The sequence below is a fragment of the Urocampus carinirostris genome, chromosome 6 (genome assembly GCF_059441175.1).
Source record: "Urocampus carinirostris isolate Australia breed hairy pipefish chromosome 6, RoL_Ucar_1.0, whole genome shotgun sequence".
NCBI classification, from domain to species: domain Eukaryota; kingdom Metazoa; phylum Chordata; class Actinopteri; order Syngnathiformes; family Syngnathidae; genus Urocampus; species Urocampus carinirostris.
This window is the reverse complement of record NC_142354.1, coordinates 19,397,566-19,422,080: the sequence shown is the minus strand read 5'-3', so window position 1 is coordinate 19,422,080 and position 24,515 is coordinate 19,397,566. Positions and strand designations below refer to the sequence as shown.

Below are 24,515 nucleotides of genomic sequence, written 5' to 3'. Positions count from 1 at the left end.
AAGTAGGGGAGCGTCTGTATATATTTTCAAATTATGTTATTATATGTTTTTAATACAGCAAGACTGTCAAATATTGGTTTTTTTTTTATGTCTCATGTCATCGTGTGTTCCTATTGGTTTAATTTTGCCATGTATTATGGTCTGTGTTGTCAAAATGCTGCCTATATGGAGTTAATAGAAAAGAACTGCTCACATTATTAATTTTACTTTTGAGTCTTTGATCTTATATAATGCTTCAACTATTGCAGCCCTCAACTAATTCATCTCTTTAACCATTTTACTTGGCAGCAGCGTCCTTCATTATCCGTATGAGCTCTTTTTAAGGGAAGCACAATTTCTAGTCTATGGATGTTCCGCTGGAGCCGCAAGTTCCTTTGGCCAGCCGTGCTCACAGTAGTTAGTTCATTAATGGTAATGTGGCACGTTAAATAAAAGTCAGAGTGACATCTCCCGGGTCCAGGGATTGCCACACAGTGGGCAATTAGAGGAAGCGATTATACTGACGAGAGGTTGAAACGTGCTTGCTCATTCATATCGAGAGGTGCCCCCATGTTTGAGCTCAGGCCCGCTGTGGAATTTCAGCGCTCACCGTCTCTCATGTGCACACATAAATGCTTGCAGCTTTTTTTCTCAAGGTTTGACTTAATTAAATAGTACGCTCCCATTTTTCTCACCATAGTAAAGACTGTGTGTTTTAATAGATTGAATCCTCTATTGTAAAGCCAGTGAGTTTTATAACATTAATAATCTCCTCACACTTTTACATTTTAGATTTAACTTTTTCTATCTTTACCTCCTTGTGTAATGTTCTTTTATCCTAGATGAATGCGGATGGAATTCACCAGGCACAAGTTTCATATCTCCCCCACCCACTCGGGCAGAGCCTCTCCCCAGCTCGACTCGGCCCGCTTCCTCTCCTGACCCCCAGGTCCAAAGCTGCTGGGAGAGTAATGATGAGGAGCCAGAACTGCAGCCTGCTCCTCAGGAGGAGGTGTTCACTTTTGTGTCACCGCCCCGCTCTCCCAAAAGAGGCCAAGGCCGAGGTGAGCAGAAGATGGAGATGAGAGACGATCAGGTTCAAAGCCCAAATGGGACACACGGCGAGGCCAGACCTGAAGATGATTTCATTGGCGATGAAAGTGATGAGGTATGCTCGGTCTGGGTTGGGGGAGGTAGACGGAGAGGGACAAAGGCACCCTTTTTGGTTGGATAGATTTCTCGCTATTGCTTTGACATAAATGACCAGCTGCCTTTAGATACAGGTTGGCACATGGCATTTTTTTAGAATTGTCATCTGGTGGTCATTGTTTAATATCATTTGGACATGCCGCTCCAAGATAAACATGTACATTAAATACTTAGTGACATTGTGTATTATTTGGTTACTAGATGTCATTGTGTGGTGTGATACAGGGGACTGGAAAGTACGGCTCTTGAGACAGATATCGCTCTATTCATGAGTAAGACTTGGCTTTGCTAGTCTTTTTTTTACCATCCCAATTGTATTCCATGCAAAGATGAAGGAATGTCGTTAGATAGATAGATAGATAGATAGATAGATAGATAGATAGATAGATAGATAGATAGATAGATAGATACTTTGTTCATCCCCGAAGGGAAATTCACATTTCCAGCAGCATCCCTGAGCTGAGAACAATCGAGAACAAAACAATCGAAAATAACACGGGAGCTGCTGGAGTGGCTGCCATTCGTGACGGCGCCGGAAGAAAAGATTCAATTTGAATCATGTACAAACAAACAAATATTACTCTCTCTCTCACTCTTTCTCACTCTTTCTCTCTCTCTCTCCATCTCACTCTCTCCGTCTCTCTCTCACTCTTTCTCTCACTCTCTCTGCACCCTCCTCAATCTCTCCATCTGCGCCCTCCCCGTTTTCCTTCTCGTTTTAAGTATTTTTCGACCGTTTTCTGTCTTGCAAATTTGGGTTGCATTAACTTCAGCAAATAGAATGGGACCCCCTGAAGAGCCGTTCATTACAATTCTCCAACATGATAGATGGTGACGTATTGCCATATTTGCCATTGACAGAGGGTACTTGTCCCTACCAATAGTAATGTGTTAAAATAAAGAAAATAAAAACAGCTAGATGAATCAATATCTCGTTCACCTAGCTGTGCATAAAAGGTTAAATAACATTTTCTGGTGAAATACTGACGCAAAGCACCAATGTAAGGTACGTATGTGCCTTTTCCCCACTTTACGTGAGACTTGTAATGTCTGGTTATGATCTGTTTCCCACCAATGCAAATTCCACACCTACATCCTTGCGTATTAGTGTATAAGGATCTTTTTGCCTAGAATGAAAAAAAGTGAATGTTTAATTTTATTTTCCAATCCTTACACATGATTTTCATACACTGCAGGCAATTAAGCAGCAAGATTCTTTTGAAAATTATTATCTCACAGTACAAAACTTTTATCTGTCAAACAAATGCTTGAGTTTGTAAAAAAGCTTTTTTTTCGGTTTAATTATATAATCGACTATTTAATGAATGGATAATTAAAGGTTTTTTTTGGGATATTGCCTGTTGCGGATTCTTTTTAAAATACCACCACCGCGAAAAACAAGGGTTTATTGTATTTTTAAAAAATGCACACTCATATGGTAGTTTGTGTATTTTTGCTTGTTATTTAAATCAGTATTGTTTTTTTTTTAATGAATAACTTTTTTTTACCACTAGGAGGCGCTAAATAACACACACTGTCTCGTTGGAAGAGAAACATGAGATAAAGAATGTAATATAAAGTAGGCAAATGCTAATGTTCGGAGACTGGCCTAAGTTGTAAGTGCGTCATAACTTTAAGCGGTGATGCAACGGTCAAGGGAAAAGCAATGGCAAACCCTGCAACACAATTCACATGTCTGAAATAATGGAGTGGAAAATTCTTTGTCGACACCTCTCTAATTTTAAGTAGGACCGAATTTTTCAACCTTTTTCGAGCCATGGCACATTTCTTTTATTGAAAAAAATCCCGCGGGTCACTATCCGTCGGTGCCGTTGCATCCCCGGTAAAAGTATCCAAATGAAAAGATAATTTTCGCTAGACCGCACAGGCACACAAATTGGATAATTTCCAACGCCAACTAATTACTGTGCAGTTGCACACTCGTGGTTGAAAAACACTGAAATAGTGTTACTTGAGTGTGAATCAATGTAAAAAGGAAGGGAATTGCTGACATAAATGTACGCAATCAGGTGTTTGTTTCTGCACTGTTGGGTCCAATAAGGTGTGCGCTTGGTTATATACTCCATTCCAAGTAACATGCCTGTTAACAAAATGGCAGAATTTAAATCTGAAACATACATTGAATTGAGCTTGGAGACATCCTTATTTATGTTATAAAATTCAGTTTTGAATAAAGTAGGTTGCTTTGAACGGTCGTTTCGCGGAGAGAAATTGAAGAAAGCAATTCTAGTAAATTTACATTCAGCAATAGAGTTCGTGTGTGTTCATCTCAGTAATACACTTGTCTATTAATTACACAAAAGTCTATTTCTTAATTTTATTTGATGCAACTTTCTGGGTGGTTTTGCACAAGCTCCTAAAGGTGTTTTGTTTATAATAAATATTCGAGGTGTTGTTTATTTTCGATGATGAATTTTAAAAAATCCCAAAGATGTTTTTTGGAGGTGATGGATACAAAACCTGAAAAACATTTTAAATGTGTTTATTTCCTGGCCCTTTATGTTTAAAATACCAAAACACACACACACACACACACACACATGGACACACGTTAATTAGGGTATATTGTACAGAATAAACCCACATATTGTTCACGAACAAAAGGATAAAACACTGATGCCACCATTTTTTTGCATATTTAAAAATGTTTAAACATATCTACTTCAGACTAAAGTCTATCATCTTTGCGACAAATAATCACGTTTGGCAACATGATTTGACTTTTAAGGCTTAGTTTTCCATTTTTGCTTGTTCTCTAAATCCTTCCTTCCTTCGGGCGGCATTAGCTCAGGAGTTAGAGCGCTCGTCTTGGGATCAAGAGATTGCAGGTTCGATTCCCGGCTCCTCCGTGTTATATGTCAAAGTGTCCTTGGGCAAGACATTGAATCCCTAATGCCCTATGCTATTGGTGTGTGAGTGTGTGTGTGAATGGGTGATTGTGAAGCGCTTTGGGAGGTCTTCAGTGACTTCAAAAGCACTATATAAATGCAGACCATTTCCCATTTACCATTCCCTTTTCAACATTCAACTGTAATGCAGCAGGTCAACATGAATGGAATATCACACACATGCAGTTTGGCGTCCATTTTGCAAATCTCAAGTTTGTTTTACTCTGCACTTTTCACAGTAGGTGATACACACCAACTTAACCTTTCGACGCGGTTATTGTAATCAGATAAAGCGTTCCAACATGTATAGCCACTTCCTTCATGCTGAGCAGCGAAGTTAAAGTGTTGAGTTTTAAAGCGTGCTGTCTTCAAAGAAATGCTAATGGATTTTACTTATTCAAAACTCTATAATAAATCTTGTGATTCTAATTTAATGGGAAATGATTTTCAACTGGTGAAAAGTCATTACAGTGTGGGGAGTGAACTGTTTCCACTTTCTTCAGTGATGCTTGCCTTGCTCAAATAGCTCAATGTTCATTTGCACCTTTGGTGTTGGAATGAAGAAGAATAGCTTGGTTACCTTTGTTTAGCAGTCTGCAGCTATAGCACATCATTGTCGAATTGTGGATTTCGCAAGATTTGTTATAACCTTATTAAGACTGAAAAAAAGTCGATGGAAAATGGTATCATTGAAAGTCTAGTTAGTTTGATGGAACCTCACCAGATTGGTTTGTCAAGCCTTGGCTGCACATAATGGGAGCCGCTCTCATGTGTATTTGTATTTTCAAGGCCAAATAGTACATGTCTGAGAATCATTATCTCTGCCAAACTCAAGGATAGCTTTTGATAGAGACAATGCCTTGAAGCATCAATAGCTTGTTTACTGGCATCTAGCTTTACAAAAGGATAAAACTTGAACAATTTGATATTATTGAGTGTTGAAGAAAAATGTGTGCATCCTTCTAAAGTAATAGAAATTGTTGAGAAACAAGTCAGTAATTGTGTTTAGTTTATCATTACACACATTTCTAGATCAAACCCAGTGCACTTTTAACAAGTACACCTACAACCCAAAAGGAAAAAGCAGTTGACCTTTCCGAGCACTACTTTACTAAGCAACGTGTACCCTTGCAGATCCTCCAAATGGCAGCAAAAAGGTTTTTTAAAATGCTTTATTTGTAACCCTTGTTGATCCTCCACATATCAGCAAAAAGGTTAAGAAAAAATATGTTTATATGCAACCCTTGCGGATCCTCCATATGGCGGCAAAAACTTTACAGTAAGATTTGCATGAGCAAACCCAGACAAGGCCATTTAAGGCAATGTCTTACTTGTACAGCAATTATATACTGTGCATTCCGGTACACTGTCTGCTTTTTAAAAGCAATTACACACCGCAAAGATAAACAAATGCAACAGTTTACATCAATTAGAAGCAAAGGAAGAAAAAACTGAACGATTCACTACAATAACAATAACAACGTTGACATGAATATGCCTTGGCTCAAAAAACGTTGAAAAGCACTGAAATAGTACACAATGTCCCTTTAAGGAATAATATAAAATGGGAATTTTAATGTATCCATTTCAAAATATCAGTCATTTTACCAGAGGAAAGGAAAATTCATTTAAAAATGGTATTGGTATATGGTATCATAGTGATGATTACAAGATAACATTGAGAATCATTATTTATGTATCGATCATTACTAATTATTGCAGGGGAAAAAGGGTCAGTAGGCTTTTTTAAGTGCTACGAAAACCTAATATCTCCACAATTGCAAAACATTCATACTGTCAAAATTTACTCGCAATCCAAACTATTGTATAAATCCCAACTTGTGTTTGCATGTGTGTGTGTGTGTGGTTGAACTGATTTTTATGAAAGTTTACAGTTGTACAGTAGACCTCAGGAGTGTCTTTATCTAGAATTCTTGTGTAGGACATCCTCAATTTAAAAAAAAGAGGAAAATATCTGGTTTTGTGCACTCAGCTTTTGTGGGGTCTCGAACGCCCTTCGTCTGCCAAATTGGGTACTGGAACTCCCAACCACCCCAAGTAGCTAAATCCAATCTTCTCCAATCTTGAAGTATGGTATTATCATCAGGTGGTGTTTAAAGCCATTTCCTCATAATACAAAATGACCTTACTTTTCATTCAAGGTGTACATCCTGTACTAAAGTGAAAACAACGTGATACCAGTACCACCAGTGCAATGCAGTCTTTGTCTTTAGATGAATGAAAGAATGGCTGCTGTTTAAGGTTTTCTTTTTAAATCTTATTTCAGTGAAATGATTCCAATTTATTTCATCGTTCACGGTCATAAATTTAGTATGTGACACATGACTTAATGGATGCAACGTGATGAGCTTTTTTTTTGTTATCGAACCGCCAACGTGGCCCACACGATTTATTTGACATATGTTGGCTCGATTTAGATTCTAACTCCTATCTGACAGCTTGCTCATTTCTTGACTTATCTTTCAAGGTGTTGCATCAGGTTCACAGGCTTCTTTTGAACCATTTCGTCTTAAACACAGAGAAATATTAAAAGCAGCCAACAGTTTGCCTGTGATCTAGCGAGCTGTACAGCAGTTTTGGATAAACCGCTGTATGATTGACTCAAACGCAATTGTGGAAAAGACGGAAGAATAGCCAAACAATAGTCCGTGTATTGAGATACTAACAGACTGCAAAGCAATATGCTCATAATCAGACTCATTAATAGTTGTTTACCGCCTTGTACTTGAAGCAGAATGATGAAGGTTTGGAATAAGGAGAAGGCAAACAGCATATGGTGCTGATAAGCTGGAGCCTCAAAAGGCTTATTATAACCTTTCACCCTGGAATAAAGCTCGCCGCAAATCGAGCCAGCCTAAAGAGGAAATGGACGCAAGACCGACTCCCTGTGCTCAGGGAGCTTTGTGTTTCTTTTCAGTGGAAAGTGACTCTAGCTTTGCTTGTGATTCTTACTTTTTATGCTCCAAACTGGCGCAGACCAGTCAGGAGAAATCCTGTCCGAGCCTATTATGGAATGTCAAAAGCACGCCACCATTATCCTCCGTGTATTTGCCGATGTGAGATACAGTATATTCTCATCTCGAGTTCTTTGCTGATCTCTTCACTTTTGCTAAGAAATCCCTTGGCTTAACTATGCCCAACCAACTGGTCACAATCTAATGAGCTCCAAAACGTGTTCAGTATCAATATTTGTAGTTTGGCAAAATGTATGTGTTTAATGAATTCAAAGAGATAGCATATCCATCCATTCATTATCTGCACCGCGTATCCTCAGTAGGGTCACGGGGTCGCTGGAGCCCATCCTAGCTATCTTCTGGCAGTGGGCAGGGGACACCTGAACTGTTTGCCAGCCAGTCGCAGGCCACACAGAGACAGACAACTGGCTCATTCACACCTATGGACAATTTAAACCGGACAATTACCTGAGATGCATGGATTCGGAATGTGGGAGGAAACCGGAGTGCCTCGAGGAAACCCACGCAGCACTGAGAGAACATGCAAACTTCGCACAGGAAATACCATAAAAAAAGAACATAGTAAAAACATTTTGTTGGAATTCTTTGATCATTTTAAAAATAAACATTTCAAAAAATAATATGCTCCATAAAGATAAATAAAGTAAAGTTAAGTCTAACATACTTTTGAAAGATGAGCTTCAACAGTTAGGCAACCTCGTTTTATCTGCCCCTGTGCATGTATATATTTATTTAAGTATTTGTTTGAGTTTAAATTCACTACATTCTTACATTTGCTGTTCCGGTAATATAAAACAAGTGGAGTGAATACAGACGCTGCCCTACTTACGGACGAGATAGGTTCAGAATGATCGTTCGTAAGTTAAATTTGCATACCTGTCAACCTGTACTTTTTTGCCGTACAAAGTACGTTTATTATACATTTTAAGACGTGTATGACATACAAGAAAATCTGTACGGAAAAACGCATATTTGTCAATTATGGATACCAACCGGTATACACCGACTATCACGAAACGGCAAATCGATCAATCAAATCAAGCTTCTATTTCTGTATCGTTTTTTTCGTTGCAAACGAAGCGGGCGTGGTAATGAAAAACATCGGATTTCATGTGGTAGTTGTGTAGTGAAAGGAAGTCCGTCTCTTTTTAGAGAACAGGCTTTTTCGGCTCAACTCATTAAAGAGAGACATCTCTCAAATTGCTCACTTGCTTTGATGCATTATATTACGAATTATTATGTTGTATAAAGAAGTTACGAAAAAAGGAAGTATGAAAGGAGAAAATGAAAAAAGACAGGTTTGTGGTTATCCCTTTAATCAGTATATTACCAACAATAATTTAATGCAAAAAATTAATTAATAACTAAATGTATTGTTCTACTTAATTATATTTGCATGTATTTTTTTCCTTCTACAGTGAACGCCCAAGTTACTTAATTTTTGAACTTTTTTAAAATACACCTCATTTATGTCAAGCAACTCAGTATCTCACAACAGAATGCTAATTAACATATATATATATATATATATATATATATATACATATATATATATAGGATATGACGAAACACATGTACAATATAACATATTAAACTACATAAATAAACACGTTTGGAAAAAAAATATATGGTGTAAGATTGTTTTGTATTTTGTAAGGGAAAATACGACAGTTTGTAAGGGCATGAAGCTGTGGAGGTTGACAGGTATGAATTTGTTCGTAAGTTGCTCCAAAATATAGTATTTTATATGTTTAAGGTTTATATAAGTTTGTTTAAGGCTTGTATAAGTAACATGTATTGTTTTGTACTACAAAAATAAACATTTCATAAAATAATATGCTCTATAAAGATGAGAAAAGTTGAGTTTACCTTACTTTTGGGAGATGCTCTTCAAGAGGTCCTGCACTGTGGTAAATAGTGGCCGAAAAAAAGCGATCCAACTATTTTCTCAACAGCATCGCTTTCATTTCAAAAGAAACGTCTCGCCTCTTATTCACACCTTTCAGTAACCATCTTGAATGAATGCACGAGATATTAAAGAATAAAAATGTCAAAGTTCTTAGCGCCCTGGAGATACAGTATAGAATGTTTACACACGAACTAGGAAGAGGAAGCGGATTTCTTATTCAGGGTGGATGCTGGGTGACCTCTCACAGTGCCACCACACACTTGGTAGCGGCGGAAAGAAGCACAAGAGTAATGTCCTGTACTTGAAAAAGGTGCACACAATACAAAATCTGACTGCAATGACCGGATATTTTTCGATATTCTGAAAAAATGTTTTTCGTAAGTTGAATGGTCGTAAGTAGGGGAGCGTCTGTATAGTTGATATTTTTCCAGATCAATGAGCGCAAATGCCATAAAACTGGAAAAACATGATAAAATACAATGAATGCAAAATTACAGTGAAATTATTGACCAAAATGTTCAACCTGTATTACTTTTAAGCTACAGTTTTCACAAAGAGAAATGTAATACTATCAATTTACGGAACATAATAATTTAGGCTTATGAGAAACGAAAAACCTAAACAAAAAGACATGAAAGAGGTGCTGGGAATTCATTTTAAAATTTTTCGAGGGATTTTGTGCCTCAACATTTTTTATTGAAAGAAGTGTGCCTTGGCTGAAAAAAAGGTTGAGAAACACTGCCATATGGTGTTTCTAATATTGAATATTGCAGAATTGCACCGATTTTTCATTTGTTTATGTTATCACATTGACAGGATCAGAAAACAACCCTCTGTAAGATGCTATTGAACCTGCACAAGTATTGTTGAATTACCGTAAATTCCGGACTATAGAGCGCACCTGATTGTAAGCCGCACCCACCACATTTCGGGAGGAAAACTGTACATACACAAGCTTCACCTGTATATTAGCCGTATGCGCCCACATTGAAAAAACGCAATGCAAACACGAAGTTTTTTTTTTTTTTGGTTTGAACAAATTTATTGACGCTAATAACAGAAAACAATCATGACAATCTCAACAGCAATTAAGCACATTCACAATATTATATTTCAATATGACTTTTTTAACAGCAAGCACAATGTGAGGTTTGAACAACCCTTCTCGAAAATCTTAATAGCAATCAAGCATATTCACAATTTCATTATATAACATCTTTGTTAGTGTCAATAGATCCGTCCAGGCCAAAGTCGATTATTTTTGGTCTGTGGTTTGAACAAATTTATTGACACTAAAAACAGAAAACAATCATGACAATCTCAACAGCAATTAAGCACATTCACAATATTATATTCCAATATTACGTTTTTAACAGCAAACACAAAGTGAGGTTTGAACAAACCTTCTCGAAAATCTTATTAGCAATCAAGCATATTCACAATTTCATTATATAACATCTTTGTTAGTGTCAATAGATCCGTCCAGGCCAAAGTCGATTGTCCTCGGTCTGAACAAATCCACCGACACCAACAGCAGCAAAACAAACACGACAATCTCAACAGCCATCAAGCATATTCACAATTTTTTATATCTGACAATATGACGTGACGATATGACGTTTTAACATTTTTTCCTGACATTTTCAACATCAATTAAACAATTTCAGAGTTATTTTCTTTTAACAGTAGTTAACCAGCGTGTAAAAGGCAATACTATTGTGCAAGGGCATAGCTCTGCCATCCCACCCTCCCAAGCAGCATTCTTCCAGTCCTCTGTGTGGGTCCTCTCCCTTCTGCGTGGGTCCTCTCCCTTCTGGGTTCCACAACCCAGGCCGTTGCTGCCGGGACTCCCACAGTGTAGCTCCGGCTCCCCCCTCCGGGTGGGTGCAGACGAGTCTTCTTTATGGCTGCGTCCTAGGCCCGCCGCTCGCAGATTGTATGGTATCTGCAGCCATTTGGAGCACAGCCACGGGGGGGATCTGCCTGCACCTCCATACCAGCAGGTTTCTGGAGGTCCAGTTAACCCATGCCCGATAAAGTCCAAAAAACATAGCCGGCAAAATAACAGAAAATGATACCGGTACTTAACATTTAATGCAGACCTGCAGAGTCCAGGTGCCCGTTGAAAGTAATCCAAGGAAAAAAAGTGTATATTTCCAAAGGTAAGGGTGGGAAAAATATATATCAATATTGTCGGCCGCGTCCACAATCATGTCTCACCTTTACTCCACTTCCCGTCAGCCCGCGTTTGCCCCGCCCCTTCTTTCTCATTTGCTCGTACAAAACATATCAGAATAAGTTTCTAAAATAAATACATTACAAAAATATACAGTTTAAAATACATATTATACATGGTTACACATGTTTACAAAGAAAAACGGTACACCAAGAGAGTTTTCAAAGCTTTAATAATAATATTATAACTTTCATCCCAAACCGTGCCTGTGAAGGGTAGCAAAACGCTACTAGCAACACCCTCGCAACACAGTAAAATGCACTGTTAAGAAAACATACCGTGCTTGTGGTAAACGCGGTAAATCGTCCTCATCTTCCTCCTTATACATGAGGTCATCAAAGTTGTCTTCCTTCAGTATGGGAAAGAGACTTTGTCATATAGCCGTCGTCCCACGCTACTTTATTCAAAAACACGCTAGCATCACGCTCTCAAAGTAAAATTTACGCGCGGTAGCTCTGTTTCCTTCTATATTGGACTGCTCGATTGCGTTTAACTTGGAAGTTGCCTCATGTGCCTTTCTTTCTGCAATTTGCCTGATAGGGGATATGTTTACGCTAAATTAAATTGTGCACAAACTAAAAAGTTGCAGTCTAAATCTTACCTTTTGTACTCGAGCGCCGCTGGCGGCCGTTAGAAAAATTACATAAATTGGCCGCATCACTGAATAAGCCGCAGGGTTGAAAGTTTGGGAAAAAAGTAGCGGCTTATAGTCCGGAATTTACGGTAATACCTTCTCGGTAGTGTCAATCAAACCTGTAACTTCATTTTTCTTGTTAAAAAAAGAATGATTCAACCCTTTTGTTGGTTTCCATTAGTATGCACATGTTTTATAATGCATTGATTGGGCAGTTTTATGCAATTTTCTGCAATTCAACAGGCAGCGTCTGAACTAGTGGGTAGTAATTACAGAAAAGAAAGTCTGTGTGCCACTGAGCGCAGGCAGGTTTCTGTGGTAATTCTACAAATATTACTCAGATGGGTATTGTTCTTTTAATCGTCACATTTAAGTTACAGAAATGTGTGGTTTAAATGTACTGTGCCTTGCAAAAGCATTGACCCACAAGAACTTTCTAACATATCGCCAGGGTTGGGTAGGGTTACTCTAACTTGATTACTTTCAATTACTTTTGGATTACTCCAATACCAAATATGCTAATAAAAGACAAAATAACTTAATATGAATAAAATTATGACTCACAACATGTGGTAAGCTTTCTCTCCTGGCTTTGATCTCTTTGATCTCCGGCAAAACGAACATAAAATGCAACAGAAACAAAATGAAAATAAATCCAAACAGCTTGCCAACATCATTTTTGCCGTTCCATGTATTCCGTTACTCCCCAAACCTGCACAAAATTTAGTAATTTTATTCATGTTTAGTTTCTTTTGTCTTTTATTAGCATATTTGGTATTGGAGTAATCCAAAAGTAATTGAAAGTAATCAAGTTAAAGTAACCCTACCCAACCCTGCATATTGCTATATTGCAGGCATCAAACCTATAGATAAAAAATATTTTTTAAGAATCAACAATATGTGAGACACAATCGTGAAATCGTGAAAAGAAACCAAATTCATCAAACATTTAATGCAGTGCCAACAAATTAAAAAATTGAAAAGTAGGTTTTACAAAAACATTGATCCCCTTTGAGTTCATACTTTGTACAACCTCCTTTTTCTACGACTACAGCGACAAGTCTTTTTTGGTATGACTCTAAGTTTTGCTCATCTTGAAACAGAAAGATTTGCCCAGTCTTACTGACAATACAGCTCGAGATCCTTCAGGTTTGATTATTTCTGCAAAATATTCTTCCAATCTTTTCACAAACGTTCTCTGTGGGATTGAGGTCTGGACTTTGGCTTGGCCATTTCAATACCTTTATATTGTCAGTTTTAAACCATTCCATTGTAAATTTTGCTTTATGTTTATGGTCATTGTTGTGTTGGGAGGTGAACCTGCGGGCCGTTCTCAGCTCTCTTGCACACTCGAACAGATTCTCTACCATAATCTCCATTTATTTGGCTCCATCCATCTTCCCAATCAACTCTAACGTTTATTCCAGTCCCTGCTGAAACAAGGCAACCTCCGAGCATGATAATGCCACCACCATGTTTGACAGTGGGGCTGGTGTTTTGAGAGTCATATGCAGTGTTACTCTTACACCGAACGTAATGCTTTGCATTCAGCCCCTTTTGTGGAATAATTTATATTGGAATGCTCGTGAATAAAGAGTTGCAGACAACTGTGGTCTTTTAGGGTCTGCCAGAAAAAAAGAGCGTTTACTGAGAAACGCATAGATATAGAGAAGAATTGGTTACGTAAAAGGGGATTGTCAAGAAACACCGATCTCTGCGCTGCACCTTGAATGGACAATCGGTCGCCTTGACCGCTATGAGTTGCACAATCTGTTCCAGAGCAGAAGTTTTCCACGAAAGTTCATACAGAGTTGACAGACTCAACGATTTTCCACCCTTTGATGATTTAAAATCTTTAACAACAGTCCTTCATGAACGGTTGGAATTATTCAACTCAAAGAGCCCGGTCCACATTTGGATTCGAAAGTCTTTGATTGATCCATGTCACAAGTCTAGTCCTTGCTCGAGCGTGAAATTCTGTGGGAATGGGAGATTGCAAGTTTGGGAGATTGCAAGTTTTTGTACATCTGGAGTCAGTTGGCTGAGCTAAAAGAACAGGAGGGGAAAATTTTTGAAAGTTTTTCCCTGTAAATATAATATAAAATGTTAAAATAATTTAGTTGCACCTTGCTACTGTGTCTCACATTTTATTGATTCTTAAAAAATATTTTTACATTTTTTTTAAGCTTTAACTGGGCTTCAACGGGCGGCACGACATGGCTTTGGTTAGCGCATGTGCGACACAGTTCTGAGGTAATGAGATTGAACCTTCCTGTGTGGAGATTGAATGTACTCCCCGTGCTTGCGTGGGTTTCTTTCGGGCACTAGGGTTTCCTCCCACATTCCGAAAACATGCATGTCAGGTTAATTGGCGGGTCCAAATTGTCACTTGGTGTGAATGAGTGAGTGAGTTGTCTGTCTCTGTGTGCCTTGCGACTGGCTGGCAACCGGTCCAGGGTGTCCCCTGCCCACTGCCCGAAGACAGCTAGGATGGGCTCCAGCACCCCCGCGACCCTACTGAGGATAAGCGTTGCAGATAATGGATGGATAAGGTTTAACTTTGAAGCCTGAATTGCTTCAATAGGTCAAAAAATTCTGGGAGGGGCGGGTGGCTCCAATACTTTCGCTAGGCACTGTAATTCAACATTGCAAATGAAAAGACTGAATCCACGCAGTGAATCTAGTTATGTTTGGTCTTAATAGAAAGGGACTCACCTCAGGCGCGAGCCGTAGTTCGCAACATCCTGTAATGGATTGTGTTTGACATCAGTTTTGTTATATGTTTTATTATGGCAGATACATTTGTTTGAATAGCCGTGAACATTTTTCTGCCCTTGGCTCAGCCTAAAGCTGTACAGTCCATTTACTTCCACTTCGCTATGGTATATAAAAATCAACAGCAGTCATTGTGCATTTATTCAGCAAGAAGGAAGTGTTCTTTCAAACCTCAAATGGTATATGTATTTTCAGATTATATTTTGTTGTAACAAATCCTGTATATGTTATGTCCAGGGTCAGCTACAATTTATTCTAGGTAGAAAAATATATAAAACAGGTAAAATACTCATCTTTCTTGGTAAAATTTGTTATTTCTGCTCGTTTTAACATCTCATCTCATTAGCCGTACCGCTTATCCTCATTAGGGTCGCGGGGGGCTGGAGCCCATCCCAGCCATCTCCAGGCAGTGGGAAGGGGACACCCTGAACTGGTTGCCAGCCAATCGCAGGGCACACAGGGACAGACAACTCATTCGCTCATTCACACCTAGGGACAATTTGGACCGGTCAATTCACCTGAAATGCATGTTTTTGGAATGTGGGAGGAAACCGGAGTGCCCGGAGGAAACCCACGCAAGCACGGGGAGAACATACAAACTCCGCACAGGAAGTCTGGAGCTGGATTTGAACCCACGACAGGTTCCCATGACATGAACTGTGCCGCACAAGCGCTAACCACTGCGCTGCCGTGCTGCCCTCGTTTTAACATTTTTGTTCTTAAAATGATTGTTAAAATAATGTGTAGTTTATACCCTTGACTAAAATGAGCGAAATTATTTAATAAGGCAGATATCAGATATGTTTTTTTATTGTGAGCATCTCTCATTTTACAAAAATTAATTCTTTAGAAAATGTCAAATAAATTCCAAAATTGCCAAAAGTATCTGCCTTTTTAAACTATCAGAAAAAAAACCCAATTTTCAAAATTGACTATGTTTCAACAAAAATGTCTAAAAAAAATGTTTTTAAATTTAAATAATACTTGAAATGTTCTTATCTGGAAGATGACATTGAATTTAGCTCACTTTATAAAAACATAAAATAAAAACATTGTTAGAATAATGTTTTCTTTTTAAACTTATTTCAATACATTCTTGATGTTTTTTTTAACCAAAATCAAAACACAAGTTTATGTATTTCGAATATTATTTTCCCAATTCTACTAAAGATATATGTGTCAGGAAACAGGACTCACTTGCCTGACGTTTACGACAAGTTTTATTGAAAGAGAGAGGAAGGGCTGCGCCCAAGATCCGGTGTTCGCTGGGCGCGGGAAGCAAATAGCTCTCGTACTCGGATTGTGATCCGAACACGTAAGTGGATCTTCCGTAGCGAGCGATGGCGATGTCAGGGGCCTAAAACTGGTCGGTAGCCGGGACTGGGAGAGCAAGATGTGGTCGGGGTCGGAAACGTGTTGTAAGCCAGAACGAGAGAGCAGACGTAATTGGGAACAAAAAGGGGTCGTAAGCCGGGACGGGAGAGCCGACGTGGTCAGGATCCAAACAGGTCATAGCCAGAGACAAACGGGAGCAAAAATGGGGCAGGCGGCAGTCAGGGTCAAAAAAGGCTTGCCTTGTATAAACAGAGGGTCGTAGACGGACTGACAAAAGGAGAGTGACAGGACTGGGTTTAAATAGCAGGGAAGCCAATCTGTCAACAAGCCGCCATGGCAATTGTGCTGATATATTTCCAAAAATCAAGAGACAAGAAATGAATACATTTTGCAAAATAATTTGATTTATCATTATTGTGCTTGTAATTGCTATTATCATTATATTATTACAAAGACAGCGTAAAAGGTAAATTGTGTATTATTTAGTGCCTCCCACTGGTAAAAAAAAAAAACTATTGATTTGAAGAATATTTTTTTTTAAATGCATATACTAACAAATGAATTGCTTATATCAGCACTATACACTGGGGTTGCAAAGACAATTTGGTTAAAATTTTATGATAATGACAATCTTGAGTGAAACTATATTTTTGAAATACTCGTAGCTCAAATTATTTTTACTTATTTTACATAGCATGAGGATTTTTCTTGATGGAGCTAAAGTAAATTATCCGCCATCTTGCGGCTGTAGATACCCGAAACAAAATATGAAAAACTCCTCAGAAGGCTGGCCTCCTTCAACATCTGCAAAAAGCTCCTGAAAACATTCTATGAGACTGTTGTGGCAAGCGCCCTCTTCTATGCGGCAGCGTGTTGCGGAGGCAGCGTCAAGAAGAAGGATGCCTCTCGTCTCAATAAACTGGCGAGGAAAGCGAGCTCTGTTGTGGGCACAGAGCTGGACAGTCTGAAAACAGTAACTGAGAGACAGGCACTGAAAAAGCTGCGGTCAATCATGGACAATTCATCCCATCCACTACACAGCATTATATCCAGACAGAAGAGCAGCTTCAGCGACAGACTGCTGTCACTGTCTTGTACCACGGACAGACTGAAGAGATCTTTTCTTCCTCATTCCATGAGGCTCTTTAACTCCACCCGGCGGAGTAAAGGCCCAAATTAAACCACACCCCCTACATTGCATATTACCGTACTTTTATTGCAGTGTGTATTTTATGTAGCACTACTTAAATACTTAAATATACAACACGCTACAGTGGTTATTAGCACGTCACATTGGGTATTTGTATACTGTTTTCCTTTTGCTTTATTATTGTATTGTTCTCAGCGAAGGGATGCTGCTGGAAGTGTGAATATCCCTGCGGGGATGAATAAAATATCTATCTATCTATCTATCTATCTATCTATCTATCTATCTATCTATCTATCTATCTATCTATCTATCTATCTATTATTATTCAACCTTATTGTTGAAATTAGAGTAATCATAAAAAAAGTTATAAATTAAATAAAATAGAAATATTTTCACACAAAGACTATTTTCTTCTTTTTCAGTTTTTCATCCAGGAAAATAGATTCTCTGCGTCCCCTCCGTTAACATTTCGTGCAGACTCCACTCCTGACCTTTCCCAACGTTTTGATCCAAATTTGGGATTTCAATTCCTGCCTGAGGATCAAAACACGGATCAAACGGCAGTTGAAGAGCTTTGCCCAGCTGCAAGGGAAATGCAGCTGCAGTCTCCATGCAGCGAGCCAGTTGAAAACGATTGGAAGGCTCCTGGGCACTTCTATTCATCCCTTAGTATAGGGCATGAGGAGAAGTGCGGGTCAGGTCTAGCGGAAGGAGGAGACCAGGCTACGGATTGGAACAAGGGTCCATCTATGTCAAGAAGCAGCCTTCAAGAAGCTTCACTGTATGACCCTCTTGAGGTAAGAATTAGAGTTAAACCGACAGAAACACTTTTACACTAAGGTGGCAAAACAGAGAAATACGGTTTTGGGCATGTTAGTGAAAAAATAGGAAATTGTTACAGTAACTTGTTTCTTCATTCAAAAAAGTAATTGGATTACCACCCCAAGATGAGTGACCCCCAAAAGTAGCACGTTACTCTGAAAGTAACAATCTAGTAATAAATTACCCGATATACCCACATTGAAATCGACGCCTGAAAATAGCCGCATTATAAATAATAGAAGAAAATGTGTACACCGACCTATGGAAGCAGTGCAGCCTTCATATTCATTGGCTTGTGCATTCCTGAGAGCTTGCAAACTAACAACTGAGACACTCCATATCAGTTTTGTTTTCAAACCACTCAAATGTACCCATCTCCATTTCTGGGTAGGGTTCAAGAAGTCTTCTTTTTTTTCCCCATGGAATGGTATAATGCAAAAAATAATTTTGCATATAAGAAAGAGAAAAATTTAGCATAAGTTAGAGAGAAAGAGGGAGGTTGAAGATGCTCGGATGCCATCTTGACCGAGAATACCTTGTGAAATTCCACCATGGAACGGTGGCCGCTGACATGAATATTCAATGATAGGACTTTTGAAGTAAAAGATTGCGTTTAATAGTATAGGGCAGGGAAAACAGTATCTAGTCACAGTTACTAGTTACTTCATTAAAAAATAATTCCATTTATTGATTACTGTCACTAAAAGTGACATCTTTTTCTGAAAGTAACAATGTAGTTACAAATAACGTATATACCCATATAGAAGGAGACCCCCTAAAACTGCTCTAAAATAGCCACATAATAAAATACATTTCTAGAGGGAAGCCTATGTAAGCAGTGAAGCATTCATATTGCCTAGTTTGTGTAATCTTGAGAGCTTGCAAACTAGCATTTGAGACACTCCATATCCAATTTATTTTTTGTAATCTAACCACTTGAAAATTTCCATCTCGTTTTCTGGGTATTGTTCAAGACGTTTTCTTTTTTTTTTTCATCTGCAAAAATCATTTCACTAATATAAAGACCAAATTTCAGCTCTCTATTACTGTATATTCTGTGCTCGTGTTTGCCCCATTGATATTGTTCCTGCATAAGCCATGACCCTTCCTACGCACTGCCTACTATGTGCTACCGGTGTCCCACATGCAAATGCTTATGCGCATGTAAGCTGACCCCATCTCGATATTTTATTTTATAGTTGTAAATAGGGCTTAGATGCGACTATACACTCTAGAAAGAATACCGGAATATCAATTGGGAGAAATTACGGGTCTTGAGACAGCACTACTGTGACTGTATTTACTTGTATTTTGTTGATACTTATTGACGTCCCAGGTGTCTAGATTTAGTTGTATTGAGGGCTGTGTTGCTAGGAAGTTTGTATGGAATTCCATGAGCAAAGGAGGAACATCTAGCAATCAAAGAATGTTTGGTTTAATATCTGCTTTTAAAAAGTACCAGTATAACACACCATTTTGTAACGCCACTTGAGCTACCGAATTTTATCAATAACGCATTGCAGCACTGCATCCATCCATCCATCCATTACCTGTACCACTTATCCTCAGTAGTGTCGTGGGGGTGCTGGAGCCCATCTCAGCCATCTTCGGGCAGTGGGCAGGGGACACCCTGAACCGGTTGCCAGCCAGTCTCAAGGCACACAGGGACAGACAATTCGCTCATTCATTCGCACCTAGGGACAATTTGGACCAGCCAATTAACCTGACATGCATGTTTTTGGATCCAAACAGGTATTGCAGCACTCGTTACCAGAGATCTGACTCCTTCCTTTTTAACGCGTTATTCCAAATACTGACAAAGACACACTTTGACACTAAGGTAGCGAAGCAGAGAAAACAATATGGTGCAGATTTACAGGTGTTTTTACTTTTTATTCTCATGATTTGTGGCCCTGTAAATTGCGCTTCATCGCTGAGCATAAATCGGATTGGCTTCTCAGGTAGAATAAACAGCCGGATAGTAAAGCCAACAGGATAAGTATTTCAATATTTTACATTCCATTCCAAACAGGATGTTCACAGGGTTAGATGATATGATGCTATAAACCAAGAAACACAACACATCCCCATCCCTTTTATTTATTTATTTTTCCGTAGCCAGTTTAGCCTGATCCTTTGAATTTATATTGGCACATTACTTGGGCTTAGACTGAGCGTTTATAGAAAAACAAAGCAAGTGAATGCGTGCAAACCAATGAGAGTAGGATAATGTGTTAGTTTTTATTTGAAAGATTGAAAAGTCATGACAGAAGGGATCAGACTATATGGTGTGATCACAGGCTTGAGGCAGGAATCTAAAGATATCGGCATCGTCAGCGAGAGTGACTGTGAGGCCTGAAGGGAGATGCGTTTCCCGGCTGTTTTCTCCCTCGGTTTGCACGACCGTGTTGCGACGCATCCTTCCATCCCTCATCGGGGCTTGACTGCTGATATGTGGCAGCACGTGACAGGCAGCGGGCAGTGACGCCTGTGACTGAAAGGTTGTCATAGAAATATGACGCGCTTGAACGTGTACTCCCCAGGCTTCAGTTCATTATTTATGAGAATTAATTTACCGACTCTCTGCTGACACCGGTGCATAGTCACACTCATTTTGCACCAAGCCCCCAAATGAATAGATGGTCTTATGGAAAGAAAATATTTGCTTTTGGTAGGTGAGCAAAGGGAACCCGTGATTTATGATGTACTTAACCTACGACTTTGCTTTGTCCGCCGATATGTCCCCGCAACCATACTGTTTGTCGATTCACTCTCTGGCCAGCTTGCATCTGTGTGTTAAAAGGATTTATACCCAACAACTGTATTTTGAGGAAGGTAAAAAAGTGACATTGCAACACAATATCATCAATTTGATGTCACAGTGCCTCAACCTCAGCCCATTTCTCCCCCCATCAATGATTGCAATTCCTCTTATTAATCGACAACACATTAAAAAAACACAACACAGCACCTATTTACAGACTGTAAAATGAATACAAAGATAATTTGTGTTTATTGTATTATATTATTATTATATATATTATTATTATTTTTATATTATTATATTAAAGTTTATTATATTTTCAAATTAATGCTTGTTCAAGGATAACATTTTCCAGTGTACTGCAACGAGTTTAGCATTCTACAATGATGTTGTCATCTGCTATCAGTGATCGAGATGTTTAGGATTAAAGCAGAAATGGACAGACAAAATTAGATCAGTCTAACAAAACACGGTTTTTAAAATTTTGTCATACAGAAATTGCTGTATGGCATACAAAATTTGAAGTTACTGAAATAGTGTATTATATACGGGAAAACGTATAAAATGACAGATATGATATTACAATTGGGAAAAAGACAAAGATGTTTTTTGTTTAATTCTTTGCTGTTATAGCACATTCTAGTGCTTATTATATTCCTGCAATTTGATGTGAATTAGAAAAATTTTGGCTACTGTACTTATCTCTTAAATACATCAGGTCCATCAGATATTTTTCTTTTATGAAATGTTTTATTAGCACTTTTACCTCACTGGAAACGAGCCTTGCCAAAACAAAGTGTCATCTACGCCAAAACTAGCGCCAGCAGTTGCTGCTGAAAAAAATCGTTATCTTTATGTACACAAAAAAATATTTTCCAAAATTAATAACTAAAATCACCTTTAAAACCTGTAAGTTGGTTTGTTCTTCCTTGTTACAACAAACTAGCTTTGTGTTCTACCAAAAACGAGATTTTCCCAAAGGTAATATTGTCTTCTTTAGCTTCTTCTACAAAATAGTATTGCGAGACTTGTTGCAGTGTCTGAATTAACGTCTGCCCGGACGCCTGGGGCGTGCATCATTTATGTCGGGCGTACAACTTACCAAACGTCTCCGCCCGGGTGGCCGATGACCTTTTCAAGAAAAAAAAAAAAAAACAAAGATTTTTTTTTTTACCAAATCAAATATTTGTTTTATTCTGATTTTGAAATCTTTGTACGGTTTGGAAATTTCTCAATTTTGGTTTGTTTGGCAATATATATACTCGGCAGCCAATCAGAAGCCTGCATCAAATAATTTCATCCTTCCGGACTTTCCCGAGCGTTATAATGTCGTGCATTTGCATATCATTTTTTAAAGTAGACGCACAGAGAACACAAGAAAAATGTATAAGTGGTTAGGAATCAAGTCAAAGCCCAGACGAAAAATTCAAAAGTCGCTAATAAAATTTATGACGCTACAAAACGTAAACGTACATTAAACGCATCGTGGAAAGAGGAGTTCACGTGGCTTCTAGCAAACGACGCAACGCACACATTGCATGAATGAAGATGAGTAAATACAGGTACATACTGATGGCAGATGGAAAACAGCGATGTCATATCCATGCAATGAATGTTATAAGTAGATTTGTAAAAAATTTTAAAGTGTTGTTCTGTTATATATTCTGATTATCAATCCTTAATACTTTGCAACAATGTTTTTTTTGCGATTAGTCGTCTTATTGTTTTTCAAGTTGTGAAAAATGGGGCAGGCAACTTTAGGTCTGGGCAGGCAACTTTTCAGAGTTGTCTGCCCTGGTGTCCGGTAACTTTTTGTCATGAGTTTCAGACACTGCTTGTTGTCTTCCTTTATACTTTTAACAAGCGTCATATTTTCCACACCGAAAACCAGCTTCTTGTTTGCCAAAATCTAACGTTGTTTTCATCCATACTAAAAACGGCATCGTCTTCTTCGTAATAAACTAGCATCATCTTTTTTTATGGTAAAAACTAGTGCCATGTTTTTCTTGGCTGCAAGTCTTTAGACATCTTTTATGCCAAACACCAGTATCAGCTTCTCTATGCTGTAAACAATCAACATTTTCTTGAACACTAAAAAATGTTCTACACTAAAAGCATTCACCATCTACATTGGATGTTATTGTTTGTTCTTTTCCAGACTAGATTGTTTTCCTTTTACACCAAATCCAAGCATCTTACTCTACACCAAGAAAATAACTTCTTATTTGCCAGAATCTAGTGTAGTTTTCTTTTACATCAACAGAATGTTGTTTTTGCCAATATCTAAAGATGTCATCTTCCATGGCAAAAACATGTTTGATTTTCTTTCATTTTGAGAACTAGTGTCGTCTTCCTCCACACCGAATACTAGCTTCTTATGTACCATTTTCTATTCTAAGCCAAAAACTAGCATAGTCTTCTATAATGAAAACTCGTGCTATTTTTTCTTCATGTAAAACTAGTGTCTTCTTCTATGCTAAAAATGGTTTATTCTACTAGGGATGTAACAATCACCCCAAAAATTGGAGCAATCTTCTTCTGCTCTTAAATCGTAGCGTAGTCTTTTTCAGTAGTTCAGTTACTCACAAAGAAAAAATAATCTCATCGTTTTTTTCCCCCGATTAAGCCTTTTTGGCTTAGTTTAATTCAGACTAATCCGGCATGCTATACTCTATGTCTACCTTTAAGCGAAATATGAAGGTATACCTGTATATTATACAAAGTATTTTAATGTAAATTTTGATTTGAGCGGTGAAATCTGTCTTATGCAAAAATCAGAAGCAGACCTTTTTTTGTAAATCGAGAACTTGCTACATTTGTAGTCTGCTATTGTAAGACATCCATTCGACATTGCAGGCTTTGCAGAATGAGGTTGATGGAATGCAAAGTAGACTGCGTCAGTCTGTGTTAAGTGATTTGTTTTGGGGAAATTATTTCAAAGGGAGAAGTCAACACAATCCAACCTGGTGATTCCGGTGATTGGCAGTTAAACCCATCCAGCAGCCTGCTGTCGCTCGATGGGGAAGACACTGAGCTCCAAATGCTCGCAAGTTTAAGAACAGAGCAGGATGAAGACGACTACAAAGCATCAGGCCTGACCGCATCTCAGATCCCCCGTTGCGACGTCAGCGTGAGCCAAAGCAGTGACGACGCTTCTACCTGGATTCAAGAATCAACGGTTCGTAATCGCTTCTACTCAGATGCCTCATATGTATTCCCAAAAATATTTTTCTTCAATTAGGAACCAAACGGTTAGTGTTGCTCCCCACAGTTATGCAAATATTTTGGAAAATGTTCAACGCGCCTGGGGACTCGAGAAATTAAGTGTCTAAGTTGACCCAACCGTCTTGTTTGCTGTAGAGCTGTGACGTCATTGAAGGATCACAACACCATCAAAATGGCAAACCCCTTAATTCAACATGTGAGACACCTCCGAAACACATTCAATGTATTAAACAGCGTTTGTATGTGTTATTAGCCATGTGTGTCGCGGTTGTTATAATTTTGTCTGGCTAACACCCCGTTAGCATGGGGGCTCTTCTGTTTTGTTTGCTCCCGGTTGGCACTCGTTGGTTGCCCACCGTGTATTGTTTCTGCTAGCCTCGCGTCCCTTGGTTACTCCCTGTTGGCTACGCATATATAGCCATAGCCGTTGCCAATTTTCGTTGTTGGTTAACCGGTTAGTTTAGCTGCTCAAGGCATGTTTTTTCTGGTCTGCTAAGGCTGCGGCGGATTTTCTTGATTGGTCCCTTTTCAGGGTTTGGTAGGGTTACTTTAACTTGATTACTTTCAATTAC

The 24,515-nt window shown here is 38.5% G+C and overlaps 1 protein-coding gene across 5 annotated transcripts in view; it reads left to right on the top strand.

The window, feature by feature from the left end:
• Positions 1–24,515, top strand: part of cfap20dc (CFAP20 domain containing) — an 80,289-nt gene that overhangs the window by 14,478 nt on the left and 41,296 nt on the right. For 4 of the 5 annotated variants that reach the window (XM_088338153.1, XM_088338151.1, XM_088338149.1 and 1 more), the window contains 3 exons: positions 822–1,147; positions 17,555–17,929; positions 23,660–23,896. In XM_088338153.1, coding sequence (XP_088194279.1) covers positions 822–1,147; positions 17,555–17,929; positions 23,660–23,896 — 938 coding nt within the window. The remainder of the gene's footprint in view (positions 1–821; positions 1,148–17,554; positions 17,930–23,659; positions 23,897–24,515) is intronic. The other variant, XM_088338150.1, reaches the window with a different exon arrangement.